Source organism: Sturnus vulgaris, chromosome 8, assembly GCF_052056855.1.
Source record: "Sturnus vulgaris isolate bStuVul1 chromosome 8, bStuVul1.hap1, whole genome shotgun sequence".
NCBI lineage: Eukaryota > Metazoa > Chordata > Aves > Passeriformes > Sturnidae > Sturnus > Sturnus vulgaris.
In genome coordinates this window covers 19,013,745-19,030,072 of record NC_142250.1, presented here as the reverse complement: position 1 = coordinate 19,030,072, position 16,328 = coordinate 19,013,745, and the positions used below count along the sequence as shown (strand labels likewise).

General features: G+C 52.6%; 1 protein-coding gene across 1 annotated transcript in view; it reads left to right on the top strand.

Moving 5' to 3' along the window:
• PSD (pleckstrin and Sec7 domain containing) overlaps window positions 1–16,328 on the top strand; it is a 45,616-nt gene that overhangs the window by 2,810 nt on the left and 26,478 nt on the right. Inside the window, exons 3-7 of the mRNA XM_088169036.1 lie at window positions 4–136; window positions 7,707–8,598; window positions 8,679–8,781; window positions 9,415–9,883; window positions 15,398–15,841. Of these exons, the coding sequence (XP_088025162.1) occupies window positions 7,831–8,598; window positions 8,679–8,781; window positions 9,415–9,883; window positions 15,398–15,841 (1,784 nt within the window). The 5' untranslated portion in view covers window positions 4–136; window positions 7,707–7,830. The remainder of the gene's footprint in view (window positions 1–3; window positions 137–7,706; window positions 8,599–8,678; window positions 8,782–9,414; window positions 9,884–15,397; window positions 15,842–16,328) is intronic.

The window sequence follows — 16,328 nt, the reverse complement described above, 5'->3', positions numbered from 1 at the left end:
CAGGTTCTTTCAAAGGATCTGGCTCCATATTTTCTCTGGCTGCTGGATAAGTCTGACAGCCACCATCACTCTCAGGGTTGGAATGGACCACAGCTGGACTTCTTGGTTGCATGGGAGAAGGTACTGAGCTCATAGGGTAAGCTCTGCAGTCAGTCAGTGCTGAGATTGCACAGTGTAACCAGAAGCCATTTCTAAGCTGGTGAAACAAGAACACATGGTGACTTCTGTTCAACTCTTCCCTATACATGCCACCTTCCTACTGCTTATTCAGAAAATAGTTTGACTATACACTCAGGGCTTAAAAAAAAATTAACTGGAAATAAAGCAAGACCAAGTTCTGCAAGTCAAGGTTGAAAGAGGATTATGCATGAGAAGCTCCCAGCTAAACGGAAATACAGGGCTGTTCTGCAGCATCCCACTCGTGAATCCCCTGCTTTCAAGCTTTCAGTGTGTTCTTTGCATTTGTCTCTACACATTTCCATGACAGCCATTTTGCTCAGTTTTCTGGATATATTTGGAATTACTGGATTATTTTTAATTTGTATAACTGACCTTCAAGGCCTTTCACACAATTCCGGTATGTGACTATGTTCTTCCTGTGCTGGGTCAGACTGTGTGCCTGGGGCTTACTGTTTCTTTTCTGCATAAAATACTCTGTGTTCATTGCTCTCACTTCCCTTTACATCCTTTCACCTTTCCCCATGTGAATCTTGAGTCTGAAGGTATGGGAAAGGGATCACATCTTATTGTTGCATAGATTAGCTAGAGAGCAGTCTAAAGATCTGTGCTGCAGCACAAGCCTGTCCTGGGAAGCTGCACCAGAGTACGGGTGATTTGGGTTGTTTCAGACTAAATTTGTCTTTGGTGCAGTGACTCACCGTCGTGAGGTAGGTCTGGTGAATGACCCGCTGGCACCTAGGAAGCTCTGTCTTCACTGGAGAGACAACCCTGCCACTCAGAAATCCCTTGCTTTCCTTCAAGACCGTCTTTGCCTGAGCATCTTTTTACCAAGAGATACTCCCACACAATTGTTCCCCTAACTGTTGTGTAGGGAGATTATTTATGGCTCATGCTGTGCTGAGGCCCCACCTCCCACGTCCCCAGGACAGGTTTTATCATGCTGTCATTTCTGCCTTCATCCTGACAGAGCAATGCTGGTGCAGGAGGAAGCCCACTCCCTGTGCCGGTGCTGCCTGGCGCTGGGAGTCTGATTTCTGTGATAGCAGGTGTGCCTGGGGCATTACAGAAATATTTTGTTACAGCTCATTTTGAGGCCCAGCACACAGCATTTGCTACCACCTCTCTACAACTCCACTCTTCCAAGCCCCTGTTCCTCATGCAAGAGAGAGCAGCACAAGGTAGGGAGCTGGACACTGGGTAGGGCACTGGCAGCAGCTATTCCTCAGGTAGACTGTACTCTGCATGGACTCTGCTCTCTGGTAAGACATTTTGCAGTTTGTCTGCTCTTCTAGAATGTCTTTCACCCTGAAAAACCCTGCCACAGTCTCACATGAGTGTCCCACACAGGAAAGCTGCAAGAGGCCCAGGACAGTACAGGTTTGCTCTCCCCTATTCCAGGTCTGGGGGGAAGGGGCTTCGGCAAGGATCTCCATCGCTGTCTTTTTGCCCTGACTAAGCTGCAAAACAGCATTTGTATAGGACTGTCCAAGGCAGGATATTTTCACCATTTATCTTTAACCACAAGTCTGGTGGAATAACAGGTAAGTGCATCAGCCCATTAAAGACTTGGCTTGTGCTGTAATGGCTTTTTTAATATATGACTAGGATGTGGTTTGGTGTTGGCACTGGAGGTAGAAGGCATTAATTAGAGCCACGTAGTTACACGTTGGCCCTGAGGGAATACATGCAACCTAATGGGTTGCCCGGGAGCCCTCAATGCAGAGGTGAGGGGAGTTCAGCTTCCCTTGTTTTCACTGGGACTCATCGCCTGTGTGGCTGGAGTTGCTATTTCCATGATGTTTCCAGTCAGTTTGGTGAGAAGAGCCCATCTGCTGATGGGGTGACTGTCCCCCCTTGCAGGCCTACACTGTGGCCTGAGGCTACTGTACAGCCCCACTGATTTTGGCAGCAGTGAGGTAGAGTATGCCATTGCATCTTTTGCAATGCCTTTAGCACAAAGCACACCAGAGAGGAAATGGCTCTGACGGCCCCCCTAGGCTCAGAGAAGCAGCCCTGGAGTGCACTACAGTGTTTACTCCAAGTAGAGCTGTAGCTGCACTTGCAGCACCTTTCTAGAGACTGATCCATGAGCCTAAGGCAAGGTGAGCATGAGCATCTCCTGGAGCTACCTGGGGGAAAGAGCTTTTGTCTAACTCCTCTTGACCCAAATTTCATCTGTTCAGTTGTTTGGACACTGACATGTCAGGTTGATCTCTTCCAAGCTGGAAGTTCATCGTTGTGCTGCTCTGATGATACCCAGATCCTTCTGCCTTTGGGACAGAAAATTGTACTGCAGACTTATGAGCATGATCAAGGACAGTGCTGGCAATATTTAGAAAAATCCTGAAAGTTCCCTGTCGCAGGACCTGGGAAACTAAAAGGGATGACATAGAGTTGAGTGAACTCTAGTACAGGAAGGACGTGGTACCTGCAGGCAAGGAATGGAGGTCCTCAAGTACACAAATAATAGCACAGAGGGTTCCCAGTGCACTGCACTCCTATCTCTCTAGCTAAGCCCACTGGATTTGGGCTGGGAGGTGAAGTGTGAGGGACACCTTGTCCCCTTCTGTTATCTGCCAGAGGGGTTTTCTGCTCCCTCCTGTCCTGCATCAGCTGGGGAGGGATTCACAGCAGGAGGGATCGGGAGAGCCAGGGCTAAATCCCGAAAAATCCTGATCCAAGTAAGGCTTATGTCAATGCTGGCCAGACCCATGTATGCAGACACATCTTTCATGAGTTTTAGGGCTGTGGGAAGGCAAGTAGGATATCGATCAGGACACTGTAGGGAGAGCAGCAGCTACTGCTATGGCAGGGAAAACACATTTTGGACAGAAATGTGTTTTCTGTGAATGGTCTGGATCTCCAGTCAGAGTGGCAGGAAAAGACCTCTCTCTTATCTTCTGCAGCTTTCAGCAGGGCTTCCTGCTGGGAAGGCACAGACATACCTTGTCCTGGTATGGACACACTGGGAAGCTCTGCGCTCTTCCACTTGGTTAAATTTGTCACTCTGGCTGTGGCTTAGAGAAAAGCCTTCTCCCTCCCCGCCCTCTTGCCATCAAGAAGCTGCTGAAGGAATCAGGTCGTTGATCCTTCAGCAGTGAGGCCCCTAATTAGCCCAGCTTCTTGGAGTCTGCCAGAAAAGCCGGCTGTGTTTAAGGCAGCTGAGTCCTCAGTGTGGAGGGAGAGGCCCCTCACAGGCAGGAGCCTGGAGAAGGAAGGAGAAAATGGCAGCACTTTGATGCATTAAATATGAGGAAAGCCTGCCCCGCCTGTTTTTTCTCCATGCCTGGGAGGGCAGAAAGAGAAACACTTTCTAGGGTGACAGTGGGGGCAGGTGAGCTTGGAGCTGGGCTTGCTGCAGGCAGGGAAAGCAGCAAGAAGAGGCAGCTCTTTGCAAGGCAGACACGATGTGCACATGAAGCTCCAGCTCCCCTGGGCTTCTTGTCTCACACACATTTAATAATGATTGCTGGGCTGTGTAATGAAGTGCTGTTTAATAGCAAATCGATCTGGCAACCTGTGAGGGCACAAACTGCTCGCTGCCAGTCCCAGTGACTGCCACACGCAGACCCAATGCACTGGCAGCATAGGGTCCTGAAGCCCTGCCTCAGCACCCCTCACCTCGGTAGCCAGCTGTCCCATATGAGCTCTACCCACACGTGCCACTAGTGCCAGTGGAGTCCCCATGTCCAGGCAGGAGACAAAAGACAGGCGATTTTCCCCCTTGTATCTAGAAGTGGTTTCCTGAGATTCGTGTGGCATTTACCATGCTTGGGGTGCCTAGTGACACTGTGATATCAAGTTTCTCGTGGCCTGAGACACCTTGGCACCCATGGCTGTAGTGTGCTTAGGGTGACGACCTTTGGAGAGGTAAGTCCCTGGCACAAAATTGAGCCTGGCACAGATAGAGCCTGTGCTCTAAGACAAGGACTTGCTGATGTTGGTTGGTAGCCCGGACCACATAGCAGCTTTTGTCTTCTCATCCTCTTGGTTCTTAAGCAATGGTGGGGGACAGGGGAGCCTGAACCCTTTGGCACAGGGCACAACGCTCAGGCCGTGCATGCTCATGCATGACACGTGCCAGTGGTCACATATGACTTGGATGCAGCTGAGCAGGGACAGGCCGTTCATGTTGATGTGCTCTCTGATGAACGGAGAAATGCACAACGGGACATGGGGACGTGAGTGGTGTGGCATTGGAACAGGCACACCGGCATCGGGGTCGCGCTGCCAGTGCACGAGGCCAGGTTCGCGCTGGCACAGCGGGTGCGCACACCGTGACCCGAGCATGCGGAGGATGTTACACGGGCGGGGGACCCGCCGGCCTGCCCGCACATGAGGACGGCACCCCGCTGTGAATGCGGCCGTTCCTCGTGTGCCGGTGCCACCGAGCGGGGCGGGGCGCGGCTGCATCCCGGCGGGTTTCCCATTGGCTGCCGTGGCTGTCAGCGGTGCGGAGTGACAGCCCCGGGCCGGGATTAGCGCGGCAGGGAGCGGCGGCTTGCGGCCGGTGACACCGTGCTGCACCGTACCGCACCGACCTGTATCGTACCGTACTGTACCGCGCCGCGCCCGACGGGGCGGGCCGGGCCGGGCCGAGCCGCGCCGGCAGCAGCGCGGAAGAGCGGCGCGGAGGATGCGGTGGCGGCGGCGGCACTGCCGGTGAGATGCGGGGAGCAGAGCGGGGCGGGGCGCGGCGGGGACCGGAGGCCGAAACGGAGTGTCGGGGGAGCGGGGAAAGTTGCAGCAGTTGTTGCAGGGAGCGGGGCGGCTGTGCGCCCCGGCGGGCGGCGGTACGGGGCTGCGGTGGCACCAGGCGGGGCCGACACCCGCTCCGGCCCCCGTGTGCCGGTGCGGCGGGAAGGGCGCGGGGCCGATGCCCAGGCAGGGAGATCGCGGCGGGCAGCTCCGCCGGCCCCCCTGGCCGGGGGTGCTCCCTCCTCATCCGGATGGATGTCACATCCACTCAGGGCTGATCCCGCCAAGACGGGAGGTGCCGGGTGAGGGAAGCCGGGCAGGGGGGGCCAGGGAGTGAAGAGCATGTTCAGCCTCAGCTCCAAGGTGGGGACACGTCCCCTGCCTGGACACCAAACCAGAAAGAGGTCACCTGTTTGCCCCACAGCCTCAGGGCCTCCAGACATCCCTCTTCGGCCACCACTTCATCCCCTCGAGCTGCTCTGTGTCCCTCCGGAGGGCAGTCATCTCCCACGGCCGTCCTGCCTTAGCCCTCTCAGGTAGCCCGGCAAGCCACAGCCTGGTTTCCCCCATTCCCTGCCACGGGTTCCGTGTCCAGCACTCAAATACGGCCCATCGTGTGAATTTAACCCTCATCCCTGCAACTCTTGCCTCTCTCCCGTCTCTATCCCGTTCTTTGCCCAATCTCTTCTCATCCTCCCCCAGCTCCTACGCCTTGTCCCCACACTCCCGTGGCGTGGGTGTGTGCTTCCCCCGCAGCGTAAGCAGTTCCTGCTGCCTTCGCTCCGCATCGCCCCATTCCGCCAGGAAAGCGCTTGCAAGGGGAGCAGCCATCCCCTGTTGCACTGGGTATGGTTCAAAGCATGCCCAGGAAGCATCCCTGGACATTCCTTTGGCCGTTAAGAAGGGACAGCCAGGAGGAACAAGTTTCCTGTGAGATGTTTTATTGAACAAATTTAATCCCCCAATGATGTGCAGCCCCTGGCTATCACACTGCAGCTCCTGAGTTTTTCTCTTTGAATGCATGCCCAAGGTTGCCCAGGCAGACACCCTTTGAGATTTTCTTTGCAGGACTTCTCCTGCCTTTAGGCAGCAGGACCAGCAAGGCTTTCTTCAGCCCACCGGTCCTTTACAGCCCAATCTATTCATCACAGTGATTTAAGGAGCATCCGTTTGATTCACAATTGAAATCAGCAAGCAGGAAAATGTAGCTCATTCCGTCACTGGTTTTTCATCTCAGTTGCACTTGTGCTTTTTACCTTTCATTATTAAAGAAAAGCTCACTCCATGATGTTGCCATCCAGCTTTGGTGGGTCAAAGGCAGGCACAGCCTTTACTCTAAATTTGATAAATCTGTTTTAATAACCAGGAGGACATTCTGCTTATCCCATTTATTCTAGTAATAACTCACATGTTTTGAGATAGGCTGTTGTTTTGTAGATTTGTTATGTTACAGTGAAAGCAAACAATTCCTAGAGATAAGTTTTTTCCTTGGCATATGTGTCAGTCTGCATTGAGATAAAAAGTAGAATTTCATTTGAAATATATAATCCCTGCATCTTTATTATTTAGCAGTTAGCTTCAGCAACCTTGAATGTGCACACAACCATAACAAGAAAAAAATATTATAAAAGCAGTACATGATAAATTAATCAAGAGAATAAAATTTTTAGTGAGTGAATTAGAGATTGTTGTTGCTCAGCAGGACAGATTTTTTCAGCAGTGTGATAATGCAGATAAATGGGTGCCTACCCCACAGGTGTGGTTTGGGTTATTTCATTAATAGTTTTGTCTGTGCATCTCTGGAGCCAAAACACTTGAAAATTCAGCCCTATGTCCTTTAGGAATGTAATCCTGTCTGGTTTGCAGTCGGAAACTGGGAGAGGAAAATCATACGTTCCTGTTTGCAGCTGGCATATGGTTTCTCACTTTCAAATGATGAAAGTGAGGGACTCAGTATCTTGGCATCTGTCAGAAGGCACAAGCAGCCAAGGCAGACTATTCTCTGCACATTAGGAATTCAAAGAAATTCAGGGAAGGATAAGTACAAGTTTTAGCTCCACTGGGAGAAAGAAAAATGTCAGCAGCCCTGCCGGTAGGGTTGATAGGGGCTCTGGGTCCTGCCTTTCCCTGCAGCCACCCACCTGCTGCTGTGGGATGCCTGGTTTCATCTCCCGGTATACAATCTCTAGACAGAGACAGGCAGACCAGTGAGCTGTGTGCAGGGCAGGCTTGCTGTGCTCCCCCAGGCTGGGATTGTCTGTTACCACCGCTTTTTGAATGTACTAGTGTTGACAGCTCTGTCTGTGCCATCAGTAGTGGCTGCGACATGTGCTGGTGTGACACAGTTTAAACCCAGGCTGACCTCCAAAGAGAGAAGCTCCTTGCCCTTGCTGCTCATATTAAACTCCTTGGGCAAGTATAATTGGAGGATGTCTCAGCGATACAGTAGATACTTTTTTCCCCCCTTACTTTAGTAAGCTGTAGGCTGTGGGTAGTAAATATATTCAGCCTAAAGCAGAATGAATGAAACCTATTTTATAGCGCATTCTCTCACCGTGCCTGGGGTGCTGAACTGTGGGGAAAGTGCCTGAGCATCCTGGCATCCTGGGGAGAAAGCAAACACTCTGGGTGCCTTGGGACCAAGCAAAGGGCTGCCAGCATCCCTGCAGTGGTGCTGGTGTGATGCCCTTGATGAACCTTGCCTGCTTCTTGCAGCAGGAGGGGATTTGCTGGGGGTTGTCTCACCTGGAGCATACCTTTCTTCTGCCATGCCCCAGACTCTTTTCTGTCCCTTCCCTTCCCTAATCAACTCCTTGCCCTTGTTTCAGGGCTGCCTGAGGATGCATCGCCTCTTGTCTCAAACATCTCAGGGGTGCTGGGATCCTGCCTTGCTGTGCCTGTGCCACCCCGCTGGGCTCCGGACCTGACACCTCTGTGCCCTGTTCTGGCAGGATGGCCCAAGCAGGGGCACCTGTCCGCTTCCACCCCGAGGAGGGCTGCACTGCCTCTCCCCCGCCCTTTGCCCACAGGGTGAACCGGAGGCCCTGGCTGGCGGGGGGCAGCCCCGAGGCTGGGCGGTGCAGCCCCCCGCCCTGCCTCACCCCCAACCTCAACGCCGGCCGCCTCCACCTGCTGCGCAAGGGCCTGGCGCCCGATGCCCGCCGCTGCCCCCTCGGCCTCTACAACAGCACCGGCTCCTTGGCCCGCAGGCCGGCGGAGGCAGCGCCCTTTGGCAGCGGGAGCTGCCCAGGCACCGGGCGGCTGACTGCGCCCTGCACCCCGCGCTGGGGCCGGCCCAGCCCAGCCGTCGCCTCTCTGGGCAGCCGCAGCCCGCCAGCCCCAGAGGGACACAGCTCTGTGGTCACCTTCCGCTTCATTGAGAAGGCCAGCGTGCGGACGCTGGGCTGCCCGACAACCCCCCATCTCCGCTGGGAGAATGGCCCCTACAGCCTCAGCCGCAGTCTGGAGCTCGGTGGGGACGTGGGGTCCCCCCAGCCCCAGCCCCTGCCTCAGGAGCGGCTCCTGCACACGCTGAAGCTGGAGGCTTCCGCCTCTGACCCACTGCTGGCCGGGGGCAGGACCGCAGCGGGGACACGTCCCTGTGGAAAGGAGCTCTGTGCCCTCGACACCAGCTGCCTCTGCCGATCCCTAACCAACGGGCTGCCAGAGGAATTCCCCACCTTCGCCAGGAGTCCCCTGAAGCCAGAGTCCCGACAGCAGGTAGGTACCAGGGTCTCCCACACTGGGCGTGGGCTCTGCCCTGGGAATGCATTGCCCACTCATTGCTCTCCTCTCTGCAGGGCGGCACCGGGCTGTATCCCCGGCAGAGCTCCGCCCATGCCCAGCGCATTGCCAAGGCCAAGTGGGAATTCTTCTATGGCTCCTCAGATACCCCAAAGACAGGTAAGAAGTTGCAGGTGGATGCCATCGGGTTGGCCCACCCCTCCTTTTAAGTCTGTTTTGTTAGCAGGACTTGCATTGGGGCTGCACATCCCTTGGGTCATCTCAGTGCCCAACAAAGAGCTGAGATTCCGCCAAGACTGACCAGCCTATGTCCTCCCGGGGTCAGATGATGTGTGTACCAACCTCTGTGCAAAGTCCCCTGTGGCCATGCGAAAGAGGTGACAAAGAGTCCCTGGCTGTCTCTGCAGAAGAGCTTTTGGTTTTAGATGGGGTCTCAGGGCTGGCTGGAGATGCACTAGCACTGACAGCCTGTCTCTGCCTCTCATACTTTTTCTCCTCCTGCCACCTCTTCACTGTTCCCCTGTGTCCCTCAACAAAGTAGAGTCACTGATCCTGGAGATGTTCAAGAAGCAACTAGAATGGCACTTAGTGCTATGGTTTTGTTGACATGGTGGTGTTTGGTCAAAGGTTGGACTTGACGATCTTGGAGGTCTTTTCCACACTTAATGATTCCGTGACGTGTGACCACACTCTCGGGGTGTGTGTGTGTGTGTGATGCTGCTGCAGGAGCGGCTCCTCAGAGCTCCCCATTGCAGCTCCCCATAGCTCTGATCACTTGGGCCTTCCTTGCAGGTTCCTCTGCCCCTGACTCCACTCCCCTGGCTGAGCTCCCCCAGAAGTCTGTCTCCCCACTGCCAGCCGAGCCACCAGGGTTGGTACCCGAGCACAGCCTGAGCCATGTGGAGGTGGAGATAGAAGTGTCTCCTTTGGGCAGCCAGAAACCTGGCTCCTGTGAAACCGGGATTATAAGGAGGACAGTGAAGTACTCTGAGACAGACCTGGACACTGTGCCACTGAGGTGCTATCGTGAAACCAACATCGATGATATCCTGGCTGAGAAGGAGGAGGTGGATTCAGCAATTGAGAGCCAGAAGGACAGTGAGAGCAACCCAAGTTTTGTGGGCACGCCAGGCAGGCGGAACAGCACACCAGAGGAGCCACCCGCCCCAGGCACCGGCTGCTCCAAGGATGGGCTGCAGGACAGGGATGTGGACGAGGATGACGAAGTGTTTGAGTCGATGAGGAAGGAAAACAGGGAAAGGTGAGCCTCCGTGTGTAAGGGCAAAAAGCTCCTCTTACCTTCCTTATTGTATTTGCATGGCAAAACAAGCTCTGCTGAGGTGTCTGAGCCAAAAACCCCAGTAGCAGCATGCAAGCTGTGTGTGGGGGTGAGATGAGGTCCTGGGTATCACCGTAGGGTTTGGTACTGGGGCTAGGAGCAGGACTGGGAGGGCACCCTCACTGCCCTATGGAAAGACTAAGCCAACACAGGGGATCCAGTGCTGGGTGCTGTGCCATGGGCCTCACTCGCCTGGGGTGAGCCCTGCAGCTCAGGTTGCCCAGCTGAGTCGAGGCTTCCCAGCATGAGTCCTGCCAGGTCAATTACATCCTGCCACGGTGCTGCCAGGTGTTGGGTGACAGTGTCAGGACACCAGAGCACAGGTCATGTCCTGGAGCTAGTCTGGCCTGCCAGGTGCTGCTAGGCTGTCCTTTTCCCCACAGATGACTGCTTCAGCAGTGAGAGCAGTTCCATTTGCTCAGCCTCATTAGGTATTTGCCATGTTCGGGAAAGTGTAGGGGATATGTTGGGATCAAAAAAGCATTTTGTTGCCTTCTGTGTCATTTTTCACCTATGTGGAAAAACACCCTGTTCTGGGAGGCTGATGGAGAGCATGGCACCAAGATTATCGTTCAGTTGCCTACCCATGGGCAGCAAGTGTGCTCCCAGCTGCTATCTGCCCCATGGCAATTAGCACATATGGGAGATGGCATTTTGGCTTGGCAGCATGAAACTCTACCCATGGAGTTTCTGCTGGAGTGGTAGTATGACCATGAGGAGTGAAGGACATCATCAAGTCCAGAGCACTGTGTGGGACCTAGAGGGGAAAGGCCCTGTGCAGGCATGTTCTGACATGTGTTTTGTCAAAAGTCTTGAGTGAGGTGAGGAGGTTCAGCATCATCAGCAAATGCTCCACAGGAATAGGGATAGGTCTCATCTGGGAAGCGAAAACCAGGGTGATGCCTGGGATGCCATGTGGTAGCATGAACTCACCTAGCTGTGCAGAAGGTAGGTAGGGGGAGCATTTAGGTGGAAGAAAAGGAAAAGGGAGGTTTTGATATCAGCAGAAGTTAATGAAATACACACATTAATAACGCATTAATACAGTACCGCCCCTGCACTGGGAAGGAAAAGAATGAAGGTGCTGAGACAACAAGGAGGGAAGGTGTACATCTCAATGGGAGCTGAATTCCTGTCAGTTTGTCCAGCCCTTGCATCTCTATTGGAGGGGACAAATATGTGCCAGCCACCCTGTCCTCAAAAATTTGGGTTCTAGGGAAAAGCTGAAAATAAGCCATTTGTTATGTGGGGTTTTTTTTCCAAATGAATGTTTGAGTATGGTGTAAGTTATTGCCAGTTCTTCAATTTGCTGTAACAATTTTTTTGCATAGTGTTATTTTGTTTCCAAATATCTTTGAGGCCGCAGTGAGTTGTATGAGCTGTAAGCCTAGACTTGTTTTTTGTCCTCTGAGGCACCCTACTGTAGCTCCCCAGCCAGTGCTGAAAGCCTGGATGTGTCCTTAAGCAACCACTGTTGCTCCTAAAAGATGGTGCTCCCAGTATAATTACCAATGTGTGTATGGAGGCGTCGTGTTCATTTGGCACGGCTTCTTTGTAGACCGGTTGTTTTTTTCCCCTGCAGCCCCCTGAATATTCCCCTGGTGAGTGCAGACCCTGTAGACAGTGCCTTGAAAAATCACAAGGCTCAAATTGCAAGCTTGTTCAGTCCTTGCATCACAGCCCTGAGATTTTGCTTACACACTGTTTTGAGCTCTGCAGCTGCAGTCCTTATCCCTGTTTACCAGTCACCACTACTGATATTTTCTTCTTCAAGCTTTCTGCTTTGCCTGCTCATAGGAGGGGCGAAGCTGTGGGGATGAAGAAGCCACCCTGGCTTCCTGGACCTGGCACCATTCTGCTGCTCTTGGAGCTGCTGAACCCCACGCCTGTCCTGGTTGCTGGGAAGGACCAGCCCTACAAAACCACTGAAGTGATTTTTGATGCTGATTTTCAGCTGTTAGACATGTACATCCCTTTGAAAATCTAGCTGTAAGGGTTTATCACCCTCTGCAAGGGTGACTTTGACTTTGACCTTGTTGTGCTTCATATTCTGGCCAAAGTTGAGACACTTCTTTTGTGATTTACCCTCCCAAAATAAGACAGCATGCTAACAGCAAAAAAAACCCGACACTAAATCAAACAAGACATGAAAAGCAACAGAAGAAATATTGTCTTCTTCCAGTAAATCTGCTTCCTGAATATATTCAAAGTTATATTTAATGACTCTAATGACTGGTTTAAGCCTTTACTGTCTTATTCCTATTAGTCCCAGAGAACCGAGACCTGTCAGCGAGAGCAGGCTCAATTCCCTTCTTCCCTGAGCATCAGCAGACATGCTGGCTAAGCTATAGGAAGAGCCTGGTTTGGCCCTCAGCATGGGTGCCTTGGGCTGATAAGAGAGAAGAGGCTTTGCTAGAGAATGCTCTGCTCCCCCGAGAGCACAGAGGGCTGATGGGAGTCAGTGATGCCTTTTCTCCCTGCAAGCCTTGCCTAGAGAAGCCCGTAGATCTGCTACTTGGGAAGCCTTTCCAGAGCCTTTGTGCTTGCTGCTTGTTGGCAAGAAAATAGCTACAGGGCAAGCCTTGTTGGGGATTAGAAAAATGGTTATAGTCTCAATTTCATCAAAAGCTTGAGCATGTGCTTAACCTGCATTAAGCCTCTGATTTGTTGTCTCAAAGCCCAAAGTGGCCATAGAGCCACAGCTTGGGGTGATGCTTCTGGATGGAGCACCAGGGTCAGGCTGCAGAGGGGATGCTTGGGGTGATGCTGGCAGGGGCCTGTCCATGAGCAGGGGAGGTGCCTGCAGCTTTTGTGGGTGGGCAGGGGACGGCATGATGGCGTTGATGTGGCAGGGGAGACTGCAGTGCCTGTAGTCAGTACCTGTGCCTAAGCATGGGACAGAGTGAGGACACTGAGCCCTGAGAGCAGGCTGCTGCCTGCTGGAGGAGTAGTGCAAAGGAGCCTGAGGGGACTGCAAGCAGCTGCTGAGACAGGTATGTAAAAAGAGCTTTGTTGAGAGAGGAATAAAGCTAGGGGCTGCTGGACAGTGCTGAACAATCTCACTTTCTCTGAAATTAGCTGGGATCCTCAAACAGCAGCTGCTATGCCTGTGCAGGCTGGAGGAGCCTGGAGCTGAAGGAGTGGGGCATGGCTGAGTCAGGGGTCTGGAGGGTCACAGGAGCATTTAGCAGAGAATTAAAACCACTGAGGTCCAGAGGAGAGATTTTCTCCTCTTCTTCCCCCCTGCCAGGGATGCCCCTGCCGTGTCTCTGCAGCACCATGTCTCTGCACGCAGGGAGAGTGGGACGAGCCCCTGCCCCTCCATCAGCCATCAGATGCATCAGAAACCCAATTGCTCAGATCTCATACCCAAAGCCTTGCCTGAGGCACTCTTGGCTCCTGGATCCACTTCCCTTCCATGTCTGCCTGGCCCTCTCCTAAGAAAGGCTCACTGTCTCTCCTGCTCTGACTCAAGGCAGGAAACCTATTTGCTTTCCTGCTGCCTGTCACCCTTGCACAGATTCTTGATTACAGCTTCTGCATCTCCTTCTCTCCTCTGCTCCTCTCAGCTGGGTTTGTCTGGTGTGGTCTCAGTGTAGTTGACCCTTCCTGGGGGAGCAGGGCAGAGCAGGGAGGAGCTGGGCAGTGCAGCAGGGGCTAATGAAGCATCTGGGTCTGAGCAGGCAGTACTGCTCCCATGCTGCTGCGACTGCATCCTTCTGGAACTGAATGGCTTCATGCTTGATATTTTGGGGTGAAGACATTGTTTTCAGGGCTTGAATGATGTGGACAAAACCAGCCATCTTTTTTTGGGGGGGGGCTTGGTGGCAATATACTTGATCACAAAAATGAGCCCACCTACCTCTCCTAGAAACAAGATTCCTTCCAATCTGCTGGCATTGTCTTCCCTGGCACAGTTTTTGCCCTCCTCATGGATTCAAGGTGCAAAATGGTCAGCAGCATTAGCTTGGTTTAGTAGCGTGGGGCTGGGCAGAAAGGATGGAGAATGCACATTTGCATCTGTAAAGCACATCTGCAGATATTAAAGAGGTCTCTTCTGTCTTGTCCTCACCAAAAGCCATTTCAGCAGTGGCTGCTCCTGGGGCTCCTACAGAAATCGTAAGAGTGTCACATGGTGCTGCACAGTGAGGGAAACACTGGTGGATGGGTGAGATCAGCCTGCATCCTGCCTTACTTACCTGTGTCTGGCTTCACTGCACTCCCCTTGAAACCAGCTGGCACTCTGGGGGAGTCAAGAAGCCAGCTCTTGGCCTGCTGAAGTAATTGGGATGAGATTTTTGAGTGGCATGTGAAGGCTAATGAATGAAAATAATTTGGTGTGTGGTACAGCAACACATCTTCTGAGCCCTCTGTAGGAAGCTGTTTGTTCATAACAAATGTTATGACAGGCTGAAGCAGTTCTTCTCCTTTAATCAGAAGAGAGAGTGGCATAACAAGTGCTTTTCTGCTGCTTTAATAAAATGATAGCAGCTTATGAGTAAAATAGGCTTTTAGGGCTGTGTTTGTGCTTGTACTGCTGAAGCACTGATGTTCCCTGGGTTGGAAACATCCATGTTGTCACATGCTTAGGTTGGTGGGCAGGCTGTACTTCACCTCATTTACAGGACAAAACAGTCATGGCTTCAGGGTTTAGAAACTTCTGTGTTGGGCTGGACCCAGACCACCACTGGAGACAGGCTGGGCCTTTCTGTGGGGCTGATCCCTGACAAAATGATGAGCTAGGACCAATCATGGCCTCTAGGGCATGGGCCAGCTCATTTCTCCAAGCCCAGAGATGGGCGTGAGACTCCCTCTGTGCTGCCTGGGGAAACTTGGAGCTCAGTTATCACTTTGTGCTCAGCCACACATGTCTCCTGGGACTCAGCATCACCTTGTGGAAACAGCCAGAAGACCTTGCAGGTGAGTGTTGGTCATGATCTGAGCATAGTACTCAGTGACCACAGTGACCACAGTGCAGTGTTCTTGGAGTAAGGGGTCATGCTGTCCTGAGCAGCTTCAGGAGGAGCCTTCTTGATGATAGAAGGCTCATGAAAAATTCAGCCACTTCCAGATTTGGTTGGAAATGGAGCTGAACCACATCCCGTTTCTAGTACTTGAGCCCTTTATTGGATCTAAGCTCAAGTCAAGTGATTGGGAGCAGTAGCCATCTCATAAGCTTCTTATGAGGATGAGCCACTAAAGGAACAAAAGTCTGTGGCGCATTAAAGGAGAAGCATATGTCTGGAGGGAGGCCAGCTGAGTCCTGCTTCCCATGGTGTCTTGGGCAGGCAAGGCATTTCCTTGGTGGCCTACAGATGTTCAGAAGAAACTTCTACCCTTCTCAGTTTCCTTCTGAAACAGTGTGTGGGCTTTTGTTTTGGGTTTTTGATCCCTTGCTCTTCAGTGATCAGTTCTTCTCACTTTCTTTCCCTCTAGGATCATGGACCGAGACACACAGGGTATGCTCAAGTCTCCAGTGCCCTTCCTTCTAGGCCACAGCCTCTCCAAGGATGGCATGGACTCTTTCAGCAAGCATTTTGAGACCATCATGGAGTCCCATCGAGCCAAAGGCACATCTTACACCAGCCTGGACTCCATTGACATCCTTTCTTCCCCAGCCCGTACCCATGGGACTTTTTTCACTTTTGACCTCCCAACCCTCACCCCAGAGATACAGGGGAAAATCCGAGACAGCGCCAAGGTTATCGAGGAGAACTTTGCTCCTCTGGCTCACTTAGAGCCAGACTCTGGGACCAGTTCAGCCACAGATGCCCCCTGGACAGAGAGGGAGGAAGAACAGAGGAGACGAAAGAAGGGCACTCGGCACAGCCCCTGCCACTCAGAGGACAGCTTTGGCACTCCCTTGGCCTCCAATACAAGGTGAGTGACCAAAGTTGCTTGCTGTCCAGCTGGGCAACTGAGACTTGATGTGGAGTCTAATGCTGTGAGGTCTGGTTTTCAGACAGAGCCTAACTTGTGTTGCTGGGGAAGGGTCAGGACTGAGTGTGCTAGATTTTCTAGGCAGTGGCTCATCAGGCCAGTGATCACCATGGTATTGTGGTAGGTGTGTTGATGGGAGCATAACTCCTTTTTCATCTTTGCCAGCTTTGTAGGTACTGGAGGACTGTGAGGTTTCCTTCAGCCAAGCAAGCAGGGAATGCCAGAACTTCAGTCCTGTGGTGATTTTCATTGCAAGGCAGTCCAGCATCTGTGATGGTATGGGGAGAGACCAGTCTGAAGTTGACTACCAGTAGAAATTTGACAACATTTCCCTACTGGGGATTCTGTTCCTTGCCATCTGCACAGCAGTCATTGTGTCTTAAAGATAGGAGTCCCATGGTCTTGTTCTGGCTTCCTGGACCTCCTC